Raw genomic sequence first — 26,993 nt, 5'->3', positions numbered from 1 at the left:
CTAATTGCTTCATTTGCATTCTGCTTAGGTATTCCATCGATCGTCATACTGACCTCGACAGGTTTTTCACTATTAATCCAGAGGACGGTTTTATTAAAACCACAAAACCTTTGGACAGAGAGGAAACCGCCTGGCTCAACATATCCGTTTTTGCGGCAGAAATCCGTAAGTATTCTCCTAAGGGTTTTGATTCTACTTTACCAAATTTTATTCCATCAGACTCTATATATATTCTGGAAAATGACAGACAGCTGAGATAGAATATATTTTTTAGTCTTAAGCATATTTTTTCGAACTTTAAAATTTATTCTTGGTCATGTATCGAAGATAACATATAAACACAGAGAGATATTTTCTTTTTTTCTTTTCTTTTCTTTTTTTTTTTTTCGCAGAAGTGGGTATAGTCTTGGCAAGTGAGCTGATAACCCTCAGCTGCTTGAAACTCATAGCCATCACGGAAGGATTCCCCACTTTATCCTGCCACGCAGGGTTGTTTAAACCCAGAGCAGCAGAACGCTTAGAGCTAAGATTTGTAGGTACTTATTTACCTATAGGCCAGTGGTTCTCAAACTTGCTCACACACTGGAATGTTGTGGAGGGCTTGCATTTACTGCCTGAATTCTCTTCCTTCAGACAACCGGCATCAGGAAGCCAAAGTTCCAGTGGCCATTAGGGTCCTTGACGTCAATGATAATGCTCCCAAGTTTGCCGCCCCTTATGAAGGCTTCATCTGTGAGAGTGATCAGACCAAGCCACTTTCTAACCAGGTAATGATGCTTTCCCCCTCCCTGGCTATAAACAAGGCATTTAGAAACAGAGTTTGGTCTTGAGAGCTTCCCCTAGAGCTACTTCCCACTGCCAAGAGGGCTTCGGAGCCTTCTTTAGCACTGTAGCTATGTCCTCTTGTTAAACCCAGGCTTCTCAGCCAGGCAGGAATTTTTGAATAAATGATGTGTCATTGTCAGAATGATTTATTTATGGGCCACCTTTCTCTTTCAGCCAATTGTTACAATTAGTGCAGATGACAAGGATGACACAGCCAATGGACCAAGATTTATCTTCAGTCTACCCCCCGAAATCATTCACAATCCAAATTTCACAGTCAGAGACAACAGAGGTTCGTACCAAGGTTCCTATGCATTCAGAGAAGTAGAAATGGAGAATGAATGGCTTTTATATTGCAGAGCACAAGTGTTTTCCCTAATCTTAATAATGCCTCTCTGTTGAAGAACAAACAAGAAATAATAATGCCACCTTTATTTTTGAGACATGTGGGCTCATTTGGTGCATATGAATAAGTGAGTCTAATTTTATTTTACTCTTTTCATTGGCTTTGATATTCATGAAGCAGTGGGAAAACCAAGTGGGGAAGCTTACAGGGTCAATATGCAAACAACTTCATTTATCTTTTTTTAAGAGGTTGATAAACCCTTGGGGGGAAGCATGGCTCTATGAATATTGATATCAAGTAAAGCATTAAAAGAGATTAGTTCAACTTTGTAAGGCAATGTAATCTTTCAGCTGGCCTTCCCTTCCAAGCATGGTATTAATGCAGTATGGTTGGGTACAGAGCTTGAAATCTAAACGTGCTTGCAGAATTATTGCCTGAAGGGCATGGACAAAGCATCATTTGGCAACTGTAAACATGGCAAAATTTAATATCATTCTTGCTTCTCATTTCATTGGAGACGTTCTAGACTCCCAAATTATTTGAAGTAGTTGTTCTTGTTGTATAGGACCAAACTGATAGAGAGTCCCTTGACAAAGTTTGTAGCAAGCCAGGATCAAAAAATTAGTTTCTTGACTTGTGGCCAGGGTATTTTGGTCTGCAGCTATTCCTATAAACCAGTGACAATGCAGGTCTGTGGAAATGGGAAGACGAATGCCATCATTTGACATAGGAATAAAAGGTGGTCCTCCTGAGTACATAGGCTTTCATTAGCCACACGCTCACTGTGCACTAGGTTATAGATTGATTGCTTTCCCAGTGACTGAGATCAGGCTTACAGGAGCTTAAGTTAACCTAATAAGTATCATCACTTTTCCCATCACTGTTATCACTATCATCAGTATCATAAATCCCAGCAGCTATGCTCCAGACACCATACCCAGACCCTTCCTACACTCTCTAATTTCATTCTCTCAACACACCATAGGTCAGGGTGATTATTATCCTTCCCATGTGAAGATGAGGAAAATGAGGCACAGAATCATCAAGTAACTTATTCAGAGTCTATCTGCCACCTAAGAGTTAGACCCAGGTTTTAAACCTAGGCTCTCAGAGGCTAGAGGTTACAGCCCTCACCACTGGCTCTACTGGGTTGATTATTAAAGTAAAGGAATTCCCCATGCTCCTTGGATTTGAGGGAATATGATATAACATACTTTATTATTCTTTCTGGAACTCATTTGAGCATTTAATTATGGCTTTTTAAAATCAAGCACATATCAAGGGCTGCCTAGGTGACTCAGTTGGTTAAGCACCTGCCTTCAGCTCAGGTCACAATCCCAGGGTCCTGGGATCAAGCCCCACATCGGGCTCCCTGCTCAGTGGGGAGTCTGCTTCTCCCTCTCCTTCTCTGTCTCCCTCTGCCGCTCCCCTGCTTGTGCTCTCTCTCTCTGTCAAATAAATAAATAAAATCTTAAAAAAAAATAGGTCAAGTACATACCAAATGAGACTGTGGGATAAAATGTCCTAGGTGCCATGACAGATTTTTCTTTCCTGATGCCTTGCCCTCTGCAGTGGTCGTGCTCTTGAGAGCCTGGGTGTGAAGGTAGTTATAGGAGAGACCCGTGTTTTCAAGGAACCCTATAAAACAACCTGTCCTTCACTTTGTAAATGATTCCTATCATTTTGAAATAGAAACAGTACTTGGAGCGCTTTAATTTTCTCTTTCATCTAGGATTTTTCTTTTACTTGTTGGCTTTGGTTGATGGGCACCTGTGAGTGCCTTAAGCACCTTTAAGAGATAACTCTACTCAGCACTGAGATAGATGAGTAGTTCTCAACTGGGAGCTCACATACCTCTAGTGCTACACGTGTATAATATAGGAACTTCCTTTTGTAAAGGTACGTTTCTCCAGAACAGGGAGACCCTGACATGTAGTGGCCATTTAGTGTTTCCGGAGCCGAACTGAAGAAGGTAGCATACACAATGTTTTCATACTACTTTCTAAGATAGACGTACACTTCGAGTGCATGAAAATCCCTGTCTCTACTCTTGGATTTTTCTTAATCCCCAAGCTCTTTTGGGACCCTACCCTAGGTTGATAGATTGCTACGTTGATGTAAGCCTAGGCTTTTGTTAGTTTTATGATGAAGAAGATACTTCTTACAAAATAACTCAGCATACATTTAGTTTTATCAATAGCGAGGTGACTGACTCCGTTGTCTGGAAAACTCTGCTTTTCTCACATGTGTCTTATGCCACCCCCTCTTTTATGATCTGTCGACTCAAATATTTGTGGTCAGCAGGTCAGAAACACCTGACACAGCAGGTGTTTCTAGGTTTTTCTCACTGTGCCAACTTCGCCTCCATCACCTGCCGTGTCTTCTTTGTTTTTATGTGTGCAATAATATTTAGTTGCTGTTAACCCTCTGAGAACATTATACAAAGACACAGTGTTCTCTAGGGAGTTATAAGTATTTCACTTTGTCACAACACTTCGGGAATGCCATCCGTATTTTCAGAGATTCTATTACCATGGATGAGCCAGCCCAGGACACAGTCTGTCTCCCCTGCCCTTCCCTGTAAGAGTCTAATCCTATGCGGAGCCACCACTTTTGCAGGGAATTGCTACTTTTTAAGAAAAATGACTTTATTAACTATGGCAAACAGTTAATGAAAACTCCCATGTTTAGAGCTATTACAAAACCTTAAAGCAAATACAGTCCTATAATTATCATTTAATAGAGTCTCTTTCTGCTAGCTCCTAGAAGTAATTACATATTGAAGTAATCCAAAAGGAGTAATCACATTCCACATCCTATTAATAGCCTACTGAGTTACCAAATATCTCGGCTGAGACTGTTTTCCATAGAAAACATGAGATAATGGTTTATATCACGCTGAGTAAAAGCATCAGGTTTCTTTCTCCTTGAGTGTTTACTTCCATTATGCCATGTAAATAATCAGGATTGTGTTTGCCTAAACTCGGCATAAGCATTACGGATCTTTAGAAATACAAGGAGGGAAGCCATTTTAATACACCCAAGCCTTTTATTTCCTTTTCCCTTACTCCATTCTGTAGCCCAGCTTCACAGACAACTCAGAAGGCAGCCGGTGAGTAGAACACTGGATGACTCTTCCACATTTAAGTCCATCTTGGGCTGTTAATATCAAGAATGGTGCGGTTTGGGCAGATGAAGAGCTGGCCTGCCCCGGTTTTGAGATGCTATTTACTTTGAAAATATCAGCCTTATGGCATCTCTAAAAACACAAGAAGTGTGTAATGGGTGGGGAAAAGTGCAAAGAAAAAAAGGACTGAGAATAACCCTTCTCATCTACCTAGCTCTTCATTAATTTATAAAACTTTGTCCTGGCCATTGTTTCACGTCATTACTCACATAGCCCCACGAGGTTCAGCATGAATATTTTTATCCCCATTTTCTGGATAAAGAAGGAGTATGAGATATCAGGAGCTCCAGAGATGTGCCCATGGTCACATTGCCCTTCAGTGAAATAACGAACAAGCTTGGGTACTTGGAGGGTTCCATCAGGTGCATACACTATACTATGAATATAAAGCTCATGTCTTTTCTAGTTAATGCTTAAAAAAAAAAAATCTGTTTACCCTGTCCTCAAATAATAACAATCTTCAGAAGAGGAAAAACCTGTAATTCAATGTATCAATCTAAGGTTCCAGGGGAAAGTGAACAGGGGACGTCAGGTTCAATTTAAATCACAGCCATAATAATTGTAGTAATATATATTTGCAAAGAGTTTTGTGATTTTCTTCTACTACATAATTAACGCATATTCTTTGTAGGAAAGTTAGAAAATACAAACAAGCAGAGATAGTATTATCAATAATAAAATAACTTGATAATAATCACTGCTAGTTTTTATTTCTGTCCAGACTTTTTCTTAGCATATATATATATATATATATATATATATATATATATATATGATCTCTAAAAAAGGCAATGATAAAATTCATGACCACTTTTTTCCACCTAATAATATGTGATACACACTTATCAGCATCAATATGCTTATGTCAACATTTTCCTGAATATCTTCCTAATTTCTACTGTAAAGGTGTCTGATCTCAGTTGACCATTGTGTAAGGACATTGTTTTCACACACTTTCGCTGCATATCTAAATAGTATTTTAGGATAAATTTCTAGAATAGAATTACTGGATCAAAAGCCTTTGATACTTAATTGACAAACTGACCACCAGAAATATGGATACCACCAGAACTATTTATCATACTATGAGTAAAATAAGTGGGGTCTCATTTCTTCACATTCAAGCCAACTCTAGATATTATTACTCTTTTCAAATCGTTGGCAACTTGATAAGTGAAATATAATTACATTTTAAAATGTCAATGCCTTTCATTATTAGTAAACCTAGGATTTTTTAAGTAAGTATTGATCATTTCTTTTCTGTTCCTTTTCTTTTGTAAATTGGCTATTCATGTTCTTTGCCCATTTTTTGAATTGTATATTCACCACTTTGCAACTGATTTGTAAAGTCTCTTCATCTTCTAATGTTATTAACCTTGGACCTGTCATACCTACTGCATAGAATTTCTCAGCGTTTCCATGCCCTTTCGATTCTGATTGTGCTGTGTTCATAATTATAGATGATGCTCTTTGGGTACCAGTTTTTGTCTGTTTAATATTATTGTTAGCAAGGCTTTTCTCATCCAAAATAGATGTCAGTATTCACTTATCTTTTCTTTCTTACACATTCCTATTTCCCATTTCAACCATTTGTCCATGTGAAATAAATGTATAGACCCCATTTGTTGGCCATTACCTAAATATCATTTAAGAAATAATCGGTCATTCCCACCTGCTTCGTAAGATAGTGTTACGAAGTGTTACTACATTACATAGTACACTTGGCCCTTGAAAAACACAGGCTTGAATGGCATGGGTCCACTTACACATGGATTATTTTAAGATAAATACAGTACAGTACTGTAAATGTATTTTCTCTTCCTTATGATTTTTTTTATTTTCATTTTTATTTATTTATTTGACAGAGAGAGACAGCCAGAGAGAGGGGGAACACAAGCATGGGGAGTGGGAGAGGAAAAAGCAGGCTCCCAGTGGGGCAGGGAGCCTGATGTGGGGGTCAATCCCAGGACTCTGGAATCACGCCCTGGGCCAAAGGCAGACGCTTAACAACTGAGCCACCCAGGCGCCCCTCTTCCTTATGATTTTCTTAATAATATTTTCTTTACTCCGCCTTAGTTATTGTAGGAATATAGTATTATAATACATGTTATATATAACATATGTGTTAATTGACTGTTAATGTTACCAGTGAGGCTTCTGGCCAACAGTAGGCTATTTGTAGTTCAGTTTTGGGAAGGTCAAAAGTTATAAGTATTGCATGGTGCACTGGGTGTTATACGCAACTAATGAATCATCGAACTTTACATCCAAAAAAAAAAAAAAAGTTATAAGTGGATTTTCGACTGCATGGGGCATTGGTAGCCCATTCCCCATGTTGTTCAAGGGTCAACTGTATTAGATTTTTTTGGACTTTTAATTCTTATAATTCTATCTATTTACTCTAGTGCTGGTATTATAATTTTCTTTAATATGTCATATACATATATATTAAAACCTGACGGATGCTTTCTCCACATTATTTTCATTTTCTTATTCTTATTACTCTTAAATTTTGACTTTTTTGTTCCTCCAGATAATTTTTAAAATTATTTTTCTGGTGCCTGATAAGTTTTTTGTGAATTTTACTGAGTTTACCTTAAATTTATGGATTAATTTAAGAACAAAAAAATTTTAAATATTCTTTCCATACAGAAGCATGATCTGACTTTCTACTGAATCAATTCTCTTTTTATTTGCCATCAGGAAGGTTTTGTAGTTTTCTTCTCTGTATTTTTTATTAAGCTGATGGCTAGCTACTTTATATTTGGATGCTGTTGTGAAGTGGATTTTTAAGTTGTATTTTCTAAGCATTTTTAGTATAAACTATAGCTATTTTAATTACTTTGTTTATTATTGGACATTGTTCTAAAGTGATGTAACTTCTCAGCTAATTTTCCTGGATTTTCTAAGGAGACAACTACATAAAAGCTAAATAATGACAATTTGCTTTGTCTTTTTTTTAACATTTTTTTGTCTATTTCTGTAGATCTGCACTTTTAGAATGTGTTAAATAACAGTAATAATAATAGCCATTTTTTTCTTCTTTCTTTTCTTTCTTTCTTTCTTTCTTTCTTTCTTTCTTTCTTTCTTTCTTTCTTTTTCTTTCTTTCTTTCTTAATTAGGTTAGTCACCATACAGTACTTCATTAGTTTCTGATGCAGTGTTCCATGATTCATTGTTTGCATGTAACACCCAGGGCTCATTGCAATACGTGCCCTCTTTATTTTTTTTTTATTTTTTTATTTTTTTAAAGATTTTATTTATTTATTTAACAGAGATGGAGACAGCCAGCGAGAGAGGGAACACAAACAGGGGGAGTGGGAGAGGAAGAAGCAGGCTCATAGCAGAGGAGCCTGATGTGGGGCTCGAACCCAGAACGCTGGGATCACGCCCTGAGCCGAAGGCAGACGCTTAACCGCTGTGCCACCCAGGCGCCCCCACGTGCCCTCTTTAATACATCACCGGGCTAACCTCATAGCCCTATTCCCCTCCTTTGTGAAACCATCAGTTTGTTTCCCGGAGTCTGTAGTCCTTCATGGATCGTCTCCCGCTCTGATTTCCCCCCTTCACTCTTCCCTTCCTTCTCCTAATGTCCTCCATGCTATTCCTTATGTTCCACAAATTAGTGAAACCATATGATAATTGTCTTTCTCTACTTGACTTATTTCACTTAGCACAATTCACTCCAGTTCCATCCAGGTTAGTGTAAATGGTGGGTATTCATCCTTTCTGATGGCTGAGTAATATTCTGTTGTATATATGGACCACATCTTCTTTATCCATTCGTCTGTTGCAGGGCATCTCGGCTCCTTCCATAGTTTGGGTATTGTGGACATTGCTGAATAATAGCCATTCTTGCTTTGTTACTTAAGAGTTTCTAGAGTTTCACCATTAAGCATAATATTGGTAGTAATACTAAAATTAAGAGTTGTGTTGTGGGGTGTGTGTGTGCGTATTTTAGGAAATTTCCTTTCCATTATTATTTTATTAAAAGAATGGATGTTCAGGGGCACCTGGGTGGCTCAGTCGGTTAAGCATCCAACTTTTGATCTCACTCAGGTTTTGATCTCAGGGTCATGAGTTCAAGCCCCACATTGGGCTCCACACTGGGCATGGAGCCTACTTAAAAAAAAAAAAAATTGGATGTTAAATTGTTATCACAATTTTTGGATTCTAACCAGAGGAGGGAGTATGATTTTGTCCTTTGACCTAATGATTTGTTGAAGGAGTTAAACTGAAATATCCTAATATCGAACCTCATATTTTTAATTTCCAAACCTCTTCCTCCAAACAGTGATCATTTGATAAAATATAGAGGAAGAGCGAGGGTTAGCGATTAAATGCTTGGCTTTACTCTTTATCACTAGAAGGGGAATAATCCTAACGTGAATATTTGACACATAATTAATCCTGTTACTGTTTTATTTTTTAAAAATTGTCAATTATTACATCAATCCTAACTCATAGACTGTGCTGCTGTTTTGAGAGAGGAAAGCACCAAATCACTGGAAGGTGGGCACAGTTGGAACACATCCCAGATTCTGAGAACCCCAGGATTGCATGCTCTCCAATAGGTCATCTCAACTCAAGTTGGAGGCCTATCAGATCATGGGGTTATTTAGCTACAGAAACATTGCTGAGTCATTTGAGCAACAGAGGACTGTTTGAGGAGCTTGCAATAAGTTCCTATTTTAACACCAACAAAAATACTCTTAGGATTTTCAAGTCAACAAATTGACAGAGCAGCCCTTTAAACACTACGAAGCAGCTTCCCTATTTCAGTTGACCTTCTTCACCCTTGATGTTTCTTTCATATTTTGTGTCAGTGTGATTTCCGTCAAAAACCAGGTAATTTCATAGTTCCCCGGTTACAGTCTCCTCTTTCCATCTTCCATAATCATGGGAAAATAAGCTGTTCTCATATACTTTGCTCTGCCAGGAATGGACTCCTCCTGCCTATTCCTCCTCTTTCAGGTCTCCCCATAAATGAAGTCACTGAAGCGAAGCTTTGCGGGGTATCCCAGGCCTGTCTTGAGTGCTTCCTCCTCTGAGGAAGGAACACTGCCATAGCTTTTCTTATTTTTCCTTACCTTGCTATTCTAAACACTCATTCCCTGTTTGTCTCCCACTAGAACATGAGCTCCGTAGGGGCAGTGTCCCAGCACTTAAAATAGTGGGTTGACCAAATGCAAGGATTAAAATGAAAGAATGGCTGGGGAAATAGATGATGTTCTTCAGAAGTTTCAGGGATCCATTATTATTAGGGGAAAATGATTATGTTATGACATAAGCTTCAGGCTTATAAAGACACCCACCTTACAATGTCAGAATGTTCTGGGGAGTCAATAGCACATAACCCACCTCCTCTTTCCGTTCATTATTTATTATCTCACAAAGTTAAATTGGATATCTAGGGTTTGGATCCAGGAAGAGATGGCTTTGAACTGTGCTTATTTTGCACATATATTATATAAGATGAGCTTTGATACCTGATACATTCAGAATTAAAGTCTGAAGTGCTCAAAAAAATGCAAAAAACAAAGCAAAACAATAACAAAAAGTGTGCATGAAAAGCAGATTTGGCTGAGTAAATTGGGATATCCAAAGCAGATTCACCCCGATTAGACCAATTGGCAAACATCTTTTTTTTCCCCCACCCCACCTTTTTTTCCCCTAAGCTTAGAACTTTTTTTTTTTTTTTTTTTTTTTTAATGAGCAGTATCAGATAGCATCCAAATATGCTTCTGGTTTTTTACTTTTATTATTTAAAGATAGCCAAATAGCTTTCTATGGAACTTTTTTTCCCCTCTTAATTGCTTCAATATGGAAGATGCTCTATTGGCAGATCAAAATGGCAGATGTCTTTTAATGTGCTGCCATTTTCTCTGTGTAAATAATTATGTTCCTTTTCTGCCTGAATTTCATTGCAGCAGTTTGCCCATTACAACACAGCTTATCTGGGAGCTCACTCCCTCCCCAGCCCAACAACAACAACAAAAAGATAGGTCATTTTGGTGGAAGAGACATATTATTCTTTCAGGGTTTCCTCTGGTCACTGATTTAACTAACTCCTGGGATTTCTCAACTCACTAAAAGACCCTAAATGTTTATATCCCACTGAATTCCTTGGTAGTTTTCCTTGTCTTAAACCAAGAAATTCTTAGGCAATATGTTTCTTTTTCCCTCCCTATCACCGAGGAGAGAATTATCCTCATACAAAAGTAGAGGAAGTATTAATTTCAAGGGAAGTGGTAAATTACAACAAAGAAAAATCTATTAATACCAACCAACAGTGCACACTTAGATGTCTCATACGCACATACACATAGACAGTTATTCCTACAATGTTATTTATTATAATTCGTGTTTCGCCGATCCCTCAGTATCAAAGGTGTTAATTAAAAGATTGTGATGATCTCCTCTTAGTGTGCAGCTCCTTAATTCAGCTGCAAGACGTTATAACCATCAGAGTCTTGGGTCAGACAATTTTCTTCATTAATATGTATACACAAGCTATTAAGGTCATCTTTGAGCATAAGTAATACCAAAAATATAAATGCTACAAACGTTACAAGTTTTATTTGAAATTTCTATTATTTCAGCCCCTCAGATTGAAGATGGCAAATATGGCATTAAAAATTTCAATTAAGTTTTGAATAATCACAAATCTAAATGAGTATAAAAAATTTAAATAATTAGGGACACCTGGCTGGCTTAGTCGTTAGAGCATGTTATTCTTGACCTTGGGGTTGTGAGTTCAAGTCCCACATTGGGGGTAGACTTTTCTTTAAAAAAATTAAATCTAAATAATTAAACTTTCCAGTGATGTCTTTTGTAATTGTGTAGCATATATACTTCAAAAGTATTAAAGTTTAAAACTTCAGTGAGACTTCTGACACACATAATATATCTATACCTATATATAGATATAGATATATACACATTTAATTTCACATACATGCATATGTTTTTTTTTTTTCCATTATCCTGATAGAACTATTGCCACATTTCTAGGGAAAGTGGAGAGGGCCCAGAGGAAAGTAATCAAATAATGATTATTCTGCTAGTGACTGCATAACTGTCTTCAAGTGTGGGGGAGCTATTTAAGTGATAGAGAGACCTACTTTGTCTCAGGTGTGAGCAGTTAGCATAGAGTAGGTAGATTTGGGTCAGAAGTGAACAAAATAAGAGCACGGTTTGGCTTTAATTATCCAGATGTTTAAGAGTCTCCAGAGAGAGGCCCTCATCTGATCAGGTTGAACAATGACAGAAGGACAGAGGAAGCAGAGTGGCCAAGGAAGGGCATCTTAAGAGCTTTAGTGAAGCTGCTGAGGTGACTGATTCCCTCACCGTAGGTCAAGCCTTTCCCCTGACACCATGGTGAGACCACAACATACTAATCCTTTGCTTCAGTGGTTTCTCTTTTTCAAATTTTTAACATGCAGGGTCTATGCTCGTATGCTGCCCATTTTGCAAAATCTTCTATCAGCCAAAAAAAACACTGTTTCCAGTGTTTTGCAAAATCTTGTATCGGCAAAAAAAAAAAAAAAAAAAAAACAAAACACTGCTTTCAGTGTGGGGAAAATAGACCCCAGTGTGGTCTATCAATCGAGGACCGGTTACCCATCATAATTTTCCATTTTAATGTCAGTTGTATGTATACCTCCAATGGGCTACATCATCATCATAACCCTATGTTTGCATCCCCAAACTGGTACCATGGAGACCATCATTATCAGGTACCTTTTACATTTTGTGAGTATAATGACAAAGTGTGCAGGTAAAAACAGCATGTGATTAGGAGTCCAGGTTGTAGACATAAAAATTTGAAATCTGAATTTATTTTCCATTAATAGAAGCACTACAATTTGTGCATGACATATACTAGTAATTAATGACCCCATTTGCAAGGTTGGCCTAAGTGGGGGGAAAATGAAGCTGGTTTCGTGTTTGTGGCCAAGGATGAGAACACTGGGTGTCAGGATAAAAAGCGAGGTGCTTGAAAAACATTTTCTTACCATGGGAAATACATTGCCCAGAACTGAAGAGCATGAACTATGTTCTTACCCCTGGATGATGAGCCCTTCTGCGGAGGCAGGTGCCTTCCAAGCTGCAATGACATTTCCAGGAATTCACTTCCCTCTCTCTGCCAATAAGTTTCTCTTCTTCATTAGTTTATTGCTCAAAGAGGATCTCTTCCAGGAAAGAATTAATATTTACTGAGCATCTCCAACAGTCTGTCGCTGTGCTGAGTACCTTTATGAATGGAATCATTTTAACATTTAAAATTATTAGTTTCCTGGGTGAGAATAGAGGAACAGGACATTTACTTAATATGACTAAAGTCAGGCAATTTATATGTAGACTATTCAAGATTCAAACCCAGGCCTCTTTGACCCCACATACTGAGAGATTTGCTCTTTGGACAGTTTATAAAGGAGAAGGATCTGAGAAATCTCTTGATGGAAATTTAAACATTGAGAACATTTGCCTTGTTCTGCCTCATCTTATGAACCATGGAACCAGTTTGACACTTCCCTGAAAATGTGTCCTCATGGAACCTCTTGTATTCATGGGCCACCCTAAGCCTGAGGAATTTATATGTCCAAAGTGAGAGGACCCTCTCAAAAACAGAGAGGCAGTGGTTGCTAATTTGGATGAAAGAAAATTTGTAGTCAAACTTAGGATGCAAAATTGATTTTCAGGATAGAGGTTTTTGTTATTGTGGCTAGTTCATTTGTTTTTCAATTTGTTTCTCTAGATGTGTTTTTTTATGAAGTTCCTGCCCATAGTGGTGGCTTTTTTTGTTAGTAGAAGATCATTGATTAGAATGAACCACAAGAAAGACCATCACAGGATGCCGCACTGACTCCTCTAAAATGGCCATCCCCCAAGAAAGCTCAGTCTCCCATTGGTACTGGAGCCACTTGGATCTAGAGGGGAAATATTTTATTCATTCAAACAACATCAGCCACCTAAGTGCCAAGCTAGGCTGCTTAGTCACGTTTCTAGTCTACCACATCTGTCTACCCTTCTCCAGGTCAGCAGTCCTGGAGGATGTCATTACTGGGGGTAAAATTTTCTGGTAGAAGGATTCCCTCAGCCCTGGGATAACCATGACTTTTATTATGCTATTTGACATCAACCAGTGTCCTCATTTTAAAGATGAACAAGTAAGGCTCTAGACAGGACAGATGACTCATTTGAAAGCATGCAATTAGTATACACCCAGGAAGAGATGCTCAGCCCATTTCTTTCCCACCTTTTAAACTAATCTTAAAATTCATATGTGAAACACGTTTGGCTAGAGGAACTTTTTTAAAAGTTCTCAAGATTCTACAGGTCTATCACTGAGAAACTGTAAATGCTTTAGTCATCTGGGTACTTTGATGAGCTTTTATGTAATAGTTTGTATGTCTGAGGGGACTCGCTTGTTCAGAATATGAGACATCCTGCATTCATAGGCTCAAGTACTGCTCAGATCCATGTTTCCATTAGTGTTTGATTTCAGTTACTGTCATATGTAAGCCGCGTGCTGTGATCTGGGGTCCAGTTTTTCGTGGATGACACACAGAAGGATAGATTTGAAATTATGTCTTCTACAGGTTTACAAAAACAAAACACTCAGTTTACATGCCCTCCAAACCAACACCCTGGGTGACAGGGTGTGACCAAATAGATAAACTAAATAAATGATCCAATGGGGATGTTGTTCATATCAGAGAAGTGTATTTGACCAAGCAATTTAAGTAATTTGCTTTTCCTCTTTGATTTTTAATTTTCACTTTTATTCATAGTGGCATTAGTGACATTTCATATTATTAAAACGGGGTAGATATTGTCACTTTTAATTTCTGAAAGTCTTATTTGAACTCAAAAAATGTATGAGAAGGGAAAAATAACATATTTTGAAATAATTTATTATAGATATGTAAATTTTTTGTAATCCTTAGTTATTTATCTTTGTAATCCTTAGGCATAAGAACAATGGGATAGCCTGGTGCAGGAGAGAACAGTCAAGAGACTGAATTTTCAGTAAACAGTCTATTTGGCCAAGTTATTTATCTTTTTTCATGATTTTCCATAGTATGTATACTTTTTTCCAGTAATAAGAACAATATATTCTAGTCATACAATATTCAGAAAATACAGAAATGAGGGCTAGGTGTTCTGCCTTGTTTTGTTTGAGATGTTGGCAATGAAGCGCAGAGAATCTGTCATTATACAGCTTGCCAAAAACCAGTGCATGCACACACCTTACCTTCTGCAATAATCAGAATATCTGCTCATCCCTAAATCAGACTGAATCTACCTTTTATATTTAATATATTTTATCTCACAGAAAATGCATTACATGTCCTTTCACCTAATATATATTGATTTAATTTTGAGAGTCTAAGATATTTCTTCTTATGACAAGAGCTAATTCAGGGTACTGTCAATCCATTCAAAACCTGCTAGCTATTGGGCTGTAATGTTGGTCATAACATTCATATTGCTATAAGTTACTGATTGTAATCACAAGCAGAGGCAGACCACACTGAGAATCTGTGTGTGTGTGAGTAATTTGATAGAACATACTAAAAACTTCACCTCTTTTATAATTTTCCCCCAGAGCATACAGTCTGGGAAAAAAAAAAATATATATATATATATATTGGTTGGTACAGATCGCAGAAAACATGATGAGGAAGTACTTGGGGGCTTAGGTGACAAAAGATTGAGAAATATATGGAAGTCAACATCTGGCATTTTGGTCTAGTCAAGAAAGGCCTCCCTGATGTGATGACTTTTGGGTTCAATTTTTAGGCTTGAGGAGTTTACCTGTCATGCTACCAGGAACAGCTTCCTAGGGCCATAGGGCAGTGGCTAAAAAGGCATGTGGAAAGCGTGGTGTGCTTGGGAAACAGAAGAAAGTTCTGCATGTCAGGCTGCACTGGGACATGTGGAACAGATGGGATGTAACCCTGGAAGGCAAAGTAAAGTCTTCAGATGAGGGAAAAATTTAGTGGTTTGTTGTGTAGTGGGGGGCTGTGTTGTGTGGACCATGGAGAGAAGTTGGAATTACTTTGAGCAGGAGGCATGACATGTTTAACCAGGTGGTGGATGGGGCTTAAATTTCAAAGAAACTATAAACCTGCTACTGGTTTTATAAAATATTTTCCCTTTAAAGATAATATTTTCCTTTAGGACTCAAAGTGGGTTTACAGTTTGGGCAAGGTTTGAGTGTGGCCTGGAAATCTCTTAAACACATACAGAGAAACTGGCCAAAGGCTTATCATAAAGTAGGAAAGTACAAACATGAAAAAGATTTTCTGTTGTTTTTTCTCACACACGTATATATTTAATTATCTCCCATACTCATATAGGGTATGTGGTCCAAGCCCACACTTCGTTGTGGTATCTGATGAAGGGGACACCCAAACAGAAAACAGTGTGGTGAGCTTCCCAGTGGGGGCCTTTGTATCTACCAAATAAAAAAAAGAGCCAGTTTCTAAGTTGGTTCCAAAATATGGAGACAGCATTCTGCAATGCCAGATGACTGTGGCTTCCGTAGATACCTAGATTAAGGATTCTGATTGTTGACTTTGGTGACGAGAAAGAACACCCTCACCTCTGCCAAGCCGAATGCACGAAGATTCATGCCGTGATTCCAGTGGCCCTGCTCTGAGAGGAAATGTCTCTGCTCTCCCAACAGACAACACAGCAGGGGTGTACGCCCGGCGTGGAGGCTTCAGTCGGCAGAAGCAGGATCTGTACCTCCTGCCCATTGTGATCAGTGATGGTGGGATCCCGCCCATGAGCAGCACCAACACCCTGACCATCAAGGTGTGTGGGTGCGATGTGCACGGTGCACTGCTCTCCTGCAATGCCGAGGCCTACATCCTGAACGCTGGCCTGAGCACGGGGGCACTGATTGCCATCCTTGCCTGCATCGTCATTCTCCTGGGTAAGAGGACTCCGCTGTCCCCTGCGGGAAGGGTTTTGCAACCCGATGCCCATCCCTGAAACACATATATTTCTGGAGTGCAGGCTGGTTACCAGAACTATGCCATATCCTGTGGCTACAAGTAGAGACAAGGCAGAGGTGGGGCCTGCTCTGGTGCACTTTCTGGTATGGGAGAAACAGGGAGGACACTTAACAAGCATTCTGAGTAGAGTTGGGGGAAGGTTATGATGACCACAGTGCTGCCATCGCAGAGCAGCAGCCGTCTGGGGGTGCTGTAGGGGGACATCTGACAAGGTTTTGCAGAAGAGGAATTTAGGCAGAGGCCTCGTATATGAGCAATGTTTTGCCTTAGAAGAGGAAAGAAAAGAGTTAGGGACAGAAAAAATAATCATGAGGCCAAAGACATGGTATGAGGTATTCAAGGAACTGGACGAAAGTTGGCCTGGCCAAGCTGGATCTTGACTCCACTTCTGATTAACAAATGTAATATCTGGGTACAAGCCTCAGCTTATGGGGACCCCTAGGAGCCTTTTCCTACACTTTCATGTCATCTCTGTAAGAATGGCAGTGTACCCATGCTAATAACATTTACCACTGCTGGGCTTCAGGAAGAGGAGATCACGTAGGAGAAAAATCAGCTTTCAAACCCAAGGCATTCTGACACACAATTTATGCTTGTTTCATGGTGTTTGGTTCTCCACTGAATGAGTTGAGGGGGCCCAGCTACATAGGGAAGAGCCAGTGAGTTCAGGTCAACAGAGAGTTCTTGAGAATTATCTGGGTACCAGGCACTGTGTCCAGCCCTGGGGGATAAAGGGAGCCCTCATCCTTGAATCTCCCAGTGATGGTGGACCCACAGGGGCTCTCAGACCCCTTGCCAGATTCAGGCACAAATGTTGTCTTTAGTCCAGCTCCACGTGTGGGAGAGTGTTCTCATGGAATATCGTAGAAGCCTCTTGTGGGGAGGTGGAAAATGAAGAATTAAGCAGTGTCTCAGCTTTCCTTGTAAGTGGTTCCGCCCACTCATCCTAGGTTGCCTGAGCCTAGTGGAATCAGCGCTCTCAGGGAGGAGATAGAGCTGCTTCTTCTGGGTTCAGCTGTTTCTGACTTTCTGTGTTTAAATAAATAGAGGAGATTTGTCTCCTGAGAGTCATTATAAACTTCCCTTCTTCCCTACAGTGGTTTGAAGAGAATCCAACCACATTTGTGATAAGATTTCTTACTAGATAGAGTAGCATCACTGCTCCTCCCCCTTCCCCCACCCCCCAGTTCTCTGAGCGGGAATGAGCATCACCTCCTTTAGAAAGGTAGGACCTGAGGTCTTGGAACATCCTCATTCATAAGCTTTGGAGAGACAGCTGTCTTCTTTCAGAAAAAGAAACCAACATACGCCATTTTTAAGAGGCTGCAGACCAGTCTATTTAGAATCTTCCTAATTCTTAGAGAGATGACTTCCAAATAATGTCAGATTCATTTGTAAAAAGCTCAAAATAGTTCCAACTTGCCGGCTTGTTTGGATATCATATTTTCCTGGCAGCATTTTGCAGAGGAAGAGCCAGGTGGAGGGCGGTGTTATACATGTTTGGGGATTCCAGGTAAAGCTCTCATTACATAGACTCCTACACTGGCTCCTATTCTGAGCAGCCACACCTCATGCGTACGGTAAGCAGCGTTCTCCTTAAAACTCCAGGAATACTGGGCTTAACCTGTGCTCACTTTCTTATGCTTTCCTTGTAGTCATCGTAGTATTGTTTGTGACCCTGAGAAGGCAGAAGAAAGAACCACTCATCGTCTTTGAGGAAGAAGACGTCCGTGAGAACATCATTACCTATGATGACGAAGGGGGTGGGGAAGAAGACACAGAAGCCTTTGATATTGCCACTCTCCAGAATCCGGATGGGATCAACGGATTTATCCCTCGCAAAGACATAAAACCTGAGTATCAGTACATGCCTCGACCTGGGCTCCGGCCAGCACCCAACAGTGTGGATGTCGATGACTTCATCAACACGAGAATACAGGAGGCAGATAATGACCCAACTGCCCCTCCTTATGATTCCATCCAAATCTATGGTTACGAAGGCAGGGGCTCAGTGGCTGGGTCCCTGAGCTCCTTAGAGTCCGCCACAACAGATTCAGACTTGGACTATGACTACCTACAGAACTGGGGACCTCGTTTTAAGAAACTAGCAGACTTGTATGGTTCCAAAGACACTTTTGATGACGACTCTTAACAATAACGATACAAATTTGGCCTTAAGAACTGTGTCTGGCGTTCTGAAGAATCTAGAAGATATGTAAACAGGTATTTTTTTAAATCAAGGAAAGGCTCATTTAAAACAAGCAAAGTTTTACAGAGAGGATACATTTCATAAAACTGCAAGGACATCAAAGTGGTAAATACTGTGAAGTACCTTTTCTTGCAAAAAGGCAAATATTGAAGTTGTGTATCAACTTCTCTAGAGAAAAACCACTTGGCGTACAAAATATTTAAGTGAAGGAGAAGTCTAACGGTGAACTTACAATGAAGGGAAATTGTTTATGTGTTATGAATATCGAAGTCTTTCTTCTTCTTCTTCTTCTTTTTTTTAATTTGTCAAAGAAGCTTCCACAAAATTAGAAAGGACAACAGTTCTGAGCTGTAATTTCGCCTTAAACTATGGACACTCTGTACGTAGTGCATTTTTAAACTTGAAATATATAATATTCAGCCAGCTTAAGCCCATACAATGTATGTACAATACAATGTACAATTATGTCTCTTAAGCATCAATCTTGTTACTGCTGATTCTTGTAAATCTTTTTGCTTCTACTTTTCATCTTAAACTAATACGTGCCAGATATAACTGTCTTGTTTCAGTGAGAGGCTCCCTATTTCTATGCCATTTTTAATGTATCTATTTGTACAATTTTAAAGTTCTTATTTTAGTATACATACAAATATCAGTATTCTGACATGTAAGAAATGTTACGGCATCACACTTATATTTTATGAACATTGTACTGTTGCTTTAATATGAGCTTCAATATAAGAAGCAACCTTTGAAATAAAAACAGATTCTTTTTTAATTCCGGGTTTCATTCTTAACATTGAAAACTTTAAGTATTTCTAATGAACCATTTATATTTCTAATTTAAGATAATTGTGATCTTTTCATCACCCTATTTATGAGCTGTTGTAGTCTGCTGCTTTTATTGTTTATTTAAAATCAAATCTGTTTTGCAAATGTTTTTTTCAGACAAGATTCTGTAACACCGTGTAAAGCTTTCTTGTACATTCTCAGTGTTAGCTTCCTGGCTTCCCTCCACATACATCTTCTGAAAAAGAAGAATGCTAAAGATTTAGGTCAGTCTCTGATTTTGCAATACTTGCTATATAATAGGTGTTGATCTTGCATATCAGTAATTCAGTGGCTATGAGAGATGAATCCCTGAAGGAATGAACTGATCGGAACTCGAAAGCTCCAAGATGTGGGTTTATGCCCCATACTGAGCATTTGGGGGTTGGGGGAGTGAAAAGTCAGAAATATAAATTTGCCACGTGTAGTTATCAGACATCCCATGTTATTCTATTTTCCCCTACTTTGATTTTGCCAGGCTACCGTACTGACTCTGACACTTGAAACGTCTTATTTTTTCCTCCTGGGAATCTAACTCCTTGTAAAATAATGAGGCATTTTCAATTTTGATAAAAGAAAGAGCAATTCATTTCCAAACCTTTATCTTAAAATATGCTTTGGGCAATAAGCTCAGAATGAGGGCAGAGACCATAGTGGATTCTGAGGGTCAATTCCAGTAATGCGTACTGTCTCTGGAAGTCCCATCTAGCTGCCTGGGGATTGGGACTTCCTTGAAGGACATTTCACCTGTTCAGTCGGGCCAAAGGTCAAAATGTAGCAATACTCGGGGAAAGATCACACAAAGTCAGGCTACAAGTGTTTTCCCTCTTTCCCCCTAGACACAGGGCACATGCTTTCTCCTGGATTGCAGACGATTTTTAGATTTCTCTCTCTCTCTCTTTTTTTACTTTATTGTGAAAGTTTGTTTCAAGCATTTCTTGATACCCTGCTACATCCTATTTTTATGACTCAGTCAAAATGCATAAAAAGAGAAATGTTTTTATGAAGTGCTCACTTTCATTTTCCTTTGCATTTAAATCAAATTGTCTGAACCCTTCAGTGGAATAAATTCTGTGGACAATGTCACTTTGGAATCTTTCATTTCAATGAAGGATTGCACATTCTCAATACTTCCATAATTGCAGGTTTTGTTCATTTTTTATATAGTTTTTGTAATCCAAAGAATATTTTGCTAGATTTGCACAGATCTCCAATTGAATTTGAAATAAAGAAATAATTCAAAAGGAATATGAATAGCACTTAAACAAGAATACAGCTGTAAGTAACCCCGTCACCATGGATGATCCTTTTTGTCTAGGAATGTATTTAGATTAGATTTGACAACTACATTTTTACATTTTTATGTTTAAGTTAAAAAAAAAAGCTGTCTAATTTTCAATAGTTAAAATACTTGTTTTTCTTTTTTTTTCTTTTTATCTTCTCTTTTTTACTTTAAGCCTCTATTGTTTGTAGAACCCTCTTAGAAGCTTGGAAATAAAATGTCTTTCCTGACTAGTGGAGTCCTCTTTCATTTGGAACATATTGCCTTAAAAGCAATCTTCGTTTAAGTGGTTCTTCCTTATTTCGATATAGAGTAATTACTGCTTTATGACATCGATTCAGCTAAAGAAGGAACACTGCTCTGTTCTTCTTGCCCTTGAGTAGTGGCTTTTGTTTACATTCATCATTCATCCATCCATCCATCCATCCATCCATTCATCAAAGTCTTATTTGGTAGACCCTGCTAGTGACTTCGGGATGCACAATGAATCTTGCTACCTTCCTTGATGTCTTTTGGTCTTCCCAACCCTGTTCCAAAGCATCTATCCTGTTGTCTTGTAATCACCTATTGATCTCTGTGTTCACCCACCTTTCCAGACAGTGCAACAGGATGCTTTCTCTCCCTGAAGTTTGAGGGAAAAAAAATATATAAGAGATACAACAGGAGATGGTGAGATATAGACCATGTATGGAGGAGGGTAGGCCCAGTGCAGCAGTTCTGGACAGATCTTGTGTTTAGCCAAATTGTATCTTATAGGCTAGTGTTCCTGGGGATGGCGGGGAGGATAAGAGAGCAGATGATCCACGTGGCTTGGAGAAACTAACTAAAAATACACATTCATGGTGCCCAGAGAGTATCACTGTGCACAGCAGGTGCGACCTGGTCCAAAATGTTTTCAGTTGTTCCTAGGTAATTGTGAGTATAATTCACCTCTTTTTGAGAGCCTCTGTAGGACAGTGGTGGTGAGTGGAAGGTAGGAAGTGAACTGGGATCTCTGAGCACAGGAGTGGCCAAATCTATGTAGCAGGCAGTATGGAGGATAGGTTAGGAACATCTACACCTACACGCAGTCCAAGAGGGTTTTTATGAAAGCTAAGATAAGATACAATGAGGCCCTAAAATAATCCAGTAAGTAGGGGTTTGGGAAGGAGGTGAGGATTTTCCACTTCTGCACTGCCATTAGCTTGGTCTAGACCATCCTCACCTCTGACCCCGGAAGGACTGAGACAAACCCACAGCCATTCTCTCTGACTTCCAACTTCTTCTTCACAAAGAAGCCAGAAAGATACTAACACACAACTCAGATCACATGAGTCCATAACCAAAATCTCTTCACTGGCTTCCAAAAGTCTTGAATAAATTCCAACTCCCTTACTTTGTTGCTTTACATGACTAGGACCCTGCAAACCTGTACAACTTGATCTCATCCCATTCTCCTTCCAGCACACTATGCTCCAACCACACTAGCCATCCATCAGTTCCTTGTACAGACAAAACAGGCCTGCTTTTCATCCAAGGTGTACATGCTTTTTTGGTTTCCTTTGTATCAGCTACAACTCCTTGAACTTAGTTTACTTACTAGCTTTTCCTGTGTGCGTGGGTCTGACTGCCACAGTAGAGTGTAGGCTCCAAGGGGGCAGGGATTGTATTTTCTTATGTATACCTAGTTCTTTGCATGGTGCCTGAAACACAATACGTGTGCAAGCAATATTTTTTGAATGAATGATGGCACATCAATAAGGCAGATTATCCAGGTGTGATGGATGATTGGAGAATGCCAGTATAATTTTAAGCTTCTTTATCTGAGAAATGATTGAATTGTGATCTTGGTGTCTGTGGTGATGAATCCAAAAGGAGAAGTGGGTTTGTGGGGAAAAAGCTGAATTAAGTTTGGGTTGGACTTGTAATTGGGAGGTGCTTGTGTGACAGATAGGACTGTCAAGTAGATCATTGGAAATTGGGATTTGCTACTAGCTCCCTACACAGGTGTGTTGAGCACGTATAGTAGAAGTAATCAGAGGGCCCTGAAAATCTCCAAAGTGACCATGTTTGTAACTGGAGTTTACTGTTCTCTGTCAACTGAAAGGAGTATTTCGATGGTGAAGTAAGTCCATCCCTCTGGTGCTGACGAGTAATATTGACTTTAGTTTCATTAATATGGATAATTAGTAAGCATAAACCTTATCCATGTATGTCAAATGCTTTGAAAAATAAGGAGGACATATTAATTAATTCTCTAATTCTTTTCTTCAATTAGTGAGGCTTTTTTTGAGCTCTTGCTGTGTGGGAGAGCACATATTAGATGTGAAAAAGTGATCTCATTCCTGTGAGAAGGCGAAGTATGGGCTATACTGGTGGAGTTGGTGAATGAGAGGCTAAGCATCTCTCCCAAGCATCACAGGAAGTGGTTGTCAAAGCTGGATGGGAAGGGGTCCTATTTCTTCCACCTCTGTCCAGGGGTTTATTGTTTAAACTTAGGTTAAAGAGCCAACAACAACGTTATTCTTCATCATCAGTGATTCAGCAGAGACAGTGGCGGTAAAGATGGGATGCACTTCCTCCCTCCATGGGTTTGGCTTCTTACTTTGAACAGCATTTGGCCGCAGAGGTGGACAATGGGATCTGGTCAGACCTCTCATTGCCTAACCCGCCTTCCGTGTCCAAACTGATAGATGGGACAAGACCACGCATTGTTTCAGCTGGGGTTTTCATGTTTCTACAATGTGAATGTTGGAAATCAAATATAAAAAAACAACTGATTGGGCATTTTATAGCTATTTGTATTATGCTTCATACAGAAATTTGATATTTCATCCTCTGGGATTAAAATTGTGTTTGTTTGTTTGTTGTTTCTTTGTTTGTTTTAAAAGTCAATGTTGGGAGCCTCTATCAGGTCCCAATGGCTTAGGAATGAGAATTGAATTTTTATCTTGCAGACTAACTCAACTAATCATTTTTTTTAATGATCACAGGCTACCATCTCCAAAGGGCCTTCTTCATTCCAAGTGTCCATACATTTTAAACATGATTTTATAGTTCTTTGTCACTTTAATCAACTAACAAACTGCCACTACTTGGTTATTTGTCACAGGCTCACAGAGGAAATGCTCCCCTTGCACTGCTCAGAGCTCCAATCTTCAGCTCAAGAGTGAAAGCAACATGTCTCTTGTTGGGAGTGGCATTCAATACAAGCCTGTGTGTAAAACATGGCTCCAACACTGACTAGCTGTGTGACTTCAGACAGGCATCTTGACCTCTCTGAACTTCATTTTCCACAAATATGCAATGCAAATAATTTCCACATTGCCAAGTGGTGGCAAAGGATCAATGAGCTACTGTTTCTAGAGCCACTACCAGTTCCTAGAACAGGGGAAATACTCAGTAGAAGGGAATCATTTTATTGTTAGTGTCCATATTCTTTTCCCTGTTCCAGATTTCAGGGCAAGGTAAAGGAAGAATTTGCCACCTCATGTTTCCCATTTCAAAATCAATTTCCTCTCTTGTCTCCCTCCTGAGCCAACAACAGAACATAGCTTAGCACATGGTAGTTTGGTTGAGGCAGAAAACAAGCAAGTTTTCTATCACCAATTAAAAAAAAAAAGACTATCTGATCAATGAATTCACTTCTGTTTGATTGCAATATGTAGCATACACTGGCAAAGCAACATGTGAAATAGCTTTTAAATATTTTACTAGAAGACAATAAGTAAATTCACATGATTATGAATTGTATTTAATTGGATAGAAACTATGTATCATATGGTATTTGAAATTTGGAGGAACTTGTCAAGGATTGCAAAAACTGACATTTCTAATATAAGGAATTTCATATTTGATATATTTTTGCTCATTTGTTAAAACAATGGTGCTCCTTTTTTATAGACATAATTCTCTGAAAATATTTAGATTCAAAGACACATAATTTCATTAGAATACTTTTCTTTCGTAACAGCTCTGATGAGTTTAATTTAACCACACTTCTTACTTCATTTAGCACTCAGAAAATTGGAAATTATTTGATGCTATAGTAAATTTCTCCTTAAGTTTTTTTTTTTTTTCCCAAACACTAACTGGCATATGGAAGAAATAGTAGAGCTTGGAAGTATAATTTTCAAATAACTTTCTGTTACAAATTAGTAATGAGGTGGTCAGTTTGATGATCCTGACCCAGCAAACTAGATTAGCCCTCCTGTGGGACACCCACCTTTTCTTTTCTACATTTTGGATTTTCAGCACAGAAAAGGCACTAAGTAATATTAGGGACAGGGATATAGTGACGGATGGATAAAGGGAAATAAATTCTTCCTTTCACATTCTAGGTTTTATAGAATTCTAAACTCCTAGAAATGGATAAGAGAATTCATCTGGGTATCCTTCCTTGCTCCCCACTCCCATGTTTTGATAGTGTCGTTATAATGATTTGGATATAGATTTTACGTGACTTAATATTCCTCCCAGGACAGTCACCCGAAACACAACTCAGATCAATTGGGTCCAACGCACAGAATAGACAGAAGTGCTGTCAGGTGATGTATCTAACTTGCAAGACCTGAAAAAATTTGCTTAATTTCTGTGGGTCTCATTTTCTTTATATGATAGGAATATGCGATCTCTGTCTGATCTGGCTCCAAGAATTCCAGAAAAGGATGACCTAGAATAGGAAATTACCTAAATGTATAAATTGCTGCACAGACGAATGAGTTTATTGTTGCTGTACTTGCTGTTATTTGGGCTTTTTCCTACTATAAACTGGATCTTTCCAGCATCTGTAAATGCTTCAGGAGTGAACCTCAGATCCAGAAGCTTCTGGAGTGAACCACAGATCCAGAAGCAAATTCAAAGGGACTCTTTGAATTCTCTTTGGAAGACCTGATCTGTTGGCCTCAGGATAGGCTTTAAAATGGCTCATGCCATGCAAGGATTATGGCCCGGGGGTTCCTCCAGCCCAGCAGCCTCAGCACCAGCAGGGAAATAGTGACTCCTAGGCCCAGACTATGAGGGCTCTTGATCCCCAGTGGTCCATTGTTTTCCAAGTATGGAATGTGCATTTCTGCATTTCTTATGGCTGGAAGAAATGGTTTTAAAGTGACATTGAATAACAATACATTTTAAAGGGAGAAAGGTATTTCCTTTTAAATTACTAAGAAGATCATCATCTGTACACAATTCTCCCTCTGTCTGGAGTCCACTTCCCCCTAAGGTGGCTCATTCCATGACCACCCAATCTAAAGCCACCTCCTAAATCTCGTCCACCATATTGCCCACCTGTCATTCTCTGAAGAGTGACAAAGACTATCTACTTTGACCAAACTTTAGTCAGGCTCCTCTGAGTCCTCTGTCCCTATAGGCCTGAACTTGGCCATTCTTCTGTCTTTGTAGAATCTGCTTCACGCAAGAATCCTGCTAAGTGGTCGTAGTGAAAATTCCCTACCCTTAGTATCTCACTACTCTCATTCTTAATCATCCTAGCCTATCTTCCGCAAGAATCCTGTTGAGTAGGTCTAGCAAGAATCCTCCTTACTTAGATGTTTCCTCTTAGTAATTTTCTTTTTTTTTTAAAGATTTTATTTATTTATTTGACAGAGAGAGACTGCCAGTGAGAGAGGGAACACAAGAAGGGGGAGTGGGAGAGGAAGAAGCAGGCTCCTAGCAGAGGAGCCTGATGTGGGGCTCGATCCCATAACACCGGGATCACGCCCTGAGCCGAAGGCAGACGCTTAACCGCTGTGCCACCCAGGTGCCCCTCCTCTTAGTAATTTTCTATCCACTGACCCCCATCTACTTCTGGGACCTAAATCCCCACTTGTCCCTGTCTAAGCTGGAGTTGAGTCCCTGTTCTCTCCCCTACTAGAAAACCCCATTGTAGTAGCCCTACTTGAATAAAGTGTGCCTTACCGTCTTTAACAAGTATCATGAATAATTTTTTCTTTAACAAGATCACATATTGTTTTCTGATAGTCTTACCTTTTCAGTGCATTGTTTACTTTCCATAAATGTATTTACTCTCTAGAATGTAAGCTTCATGGAGAGCTAGGGCTCTATCTTTTTTTACTGTGCATCCTGGGGCCTAGAATAGAGCCTGCTATGTTGTAGATATTCAATAAATAATTGTTGGCCTCCTAGGCGTGTTGGTTAAATTTTTATTGCTTGTTCTAATGGAATAAGGGCTAGTTTGAAGTTGTGTGTCTAACCATTGTAGATTCCCTTTTTGGAAAGGGAAATAAAACCTCAAGATTAAAGTCTTCAGCAGCAAATCTGTAGCTAGAAATTTAATAAAATGGTTT

General features: G+C 39.1%; 1 protein-coding gene across 1 annotated transcript in view; it reads left to right on the top strand.

Moving 5' to 3' along the window:
- CDH11 (cadherin 11) overlaps window positions 1-19,377 on the top strand; it is a 144,785-nt gene extending 125,408 nt beyond the window's left edge. Inside the window, exons 9-13 of the mRNA XM_045814877.2 lie at window positions 29-165; window positions 634-767; window positions 1,000-1,117; window positions 16,057-16,308; window positions 18,046-19,377. Coding sequence (XP_045670833.1) covers window positions 29-165; window positions 634-767; window positions 1,000-1,117; window positions 16,057-16,308; window positions 18,046-18,542 — 1,138 coding nt within the window. The 3' untranslated portion in view covers window positions 18,543-19,377. The remainder of the gene's footprint in view (window positions 1-28; window positions 166-633; window positions 768-999; window positions 1,118-16,056; window positions 16,309-18,045) is intronic.
- Window positions 19,378-26,993: the final 7,616 nt, after the last annotated feature.

The sequence above is a fragment of the Ursus americanus genome, chromosome 21 (genome assembly GCF_024610735.1).
Source record: "Ursus americanus isolate L20-20 chromosome 21, mUrsAme1.1.p, whole genome shotgun sequence".
Taxonomy (NCBI): Eukaryota; Metazoa; Chordata; class Mammalia; order Carnivora; family Ursidae; genus Ursus; species Ursus americanus.
The sequence above is the reverse complement of the archived record's forward strand: the minus strand, read 5'-3'. Positions and strand labels throughout refer to the sequence as shown.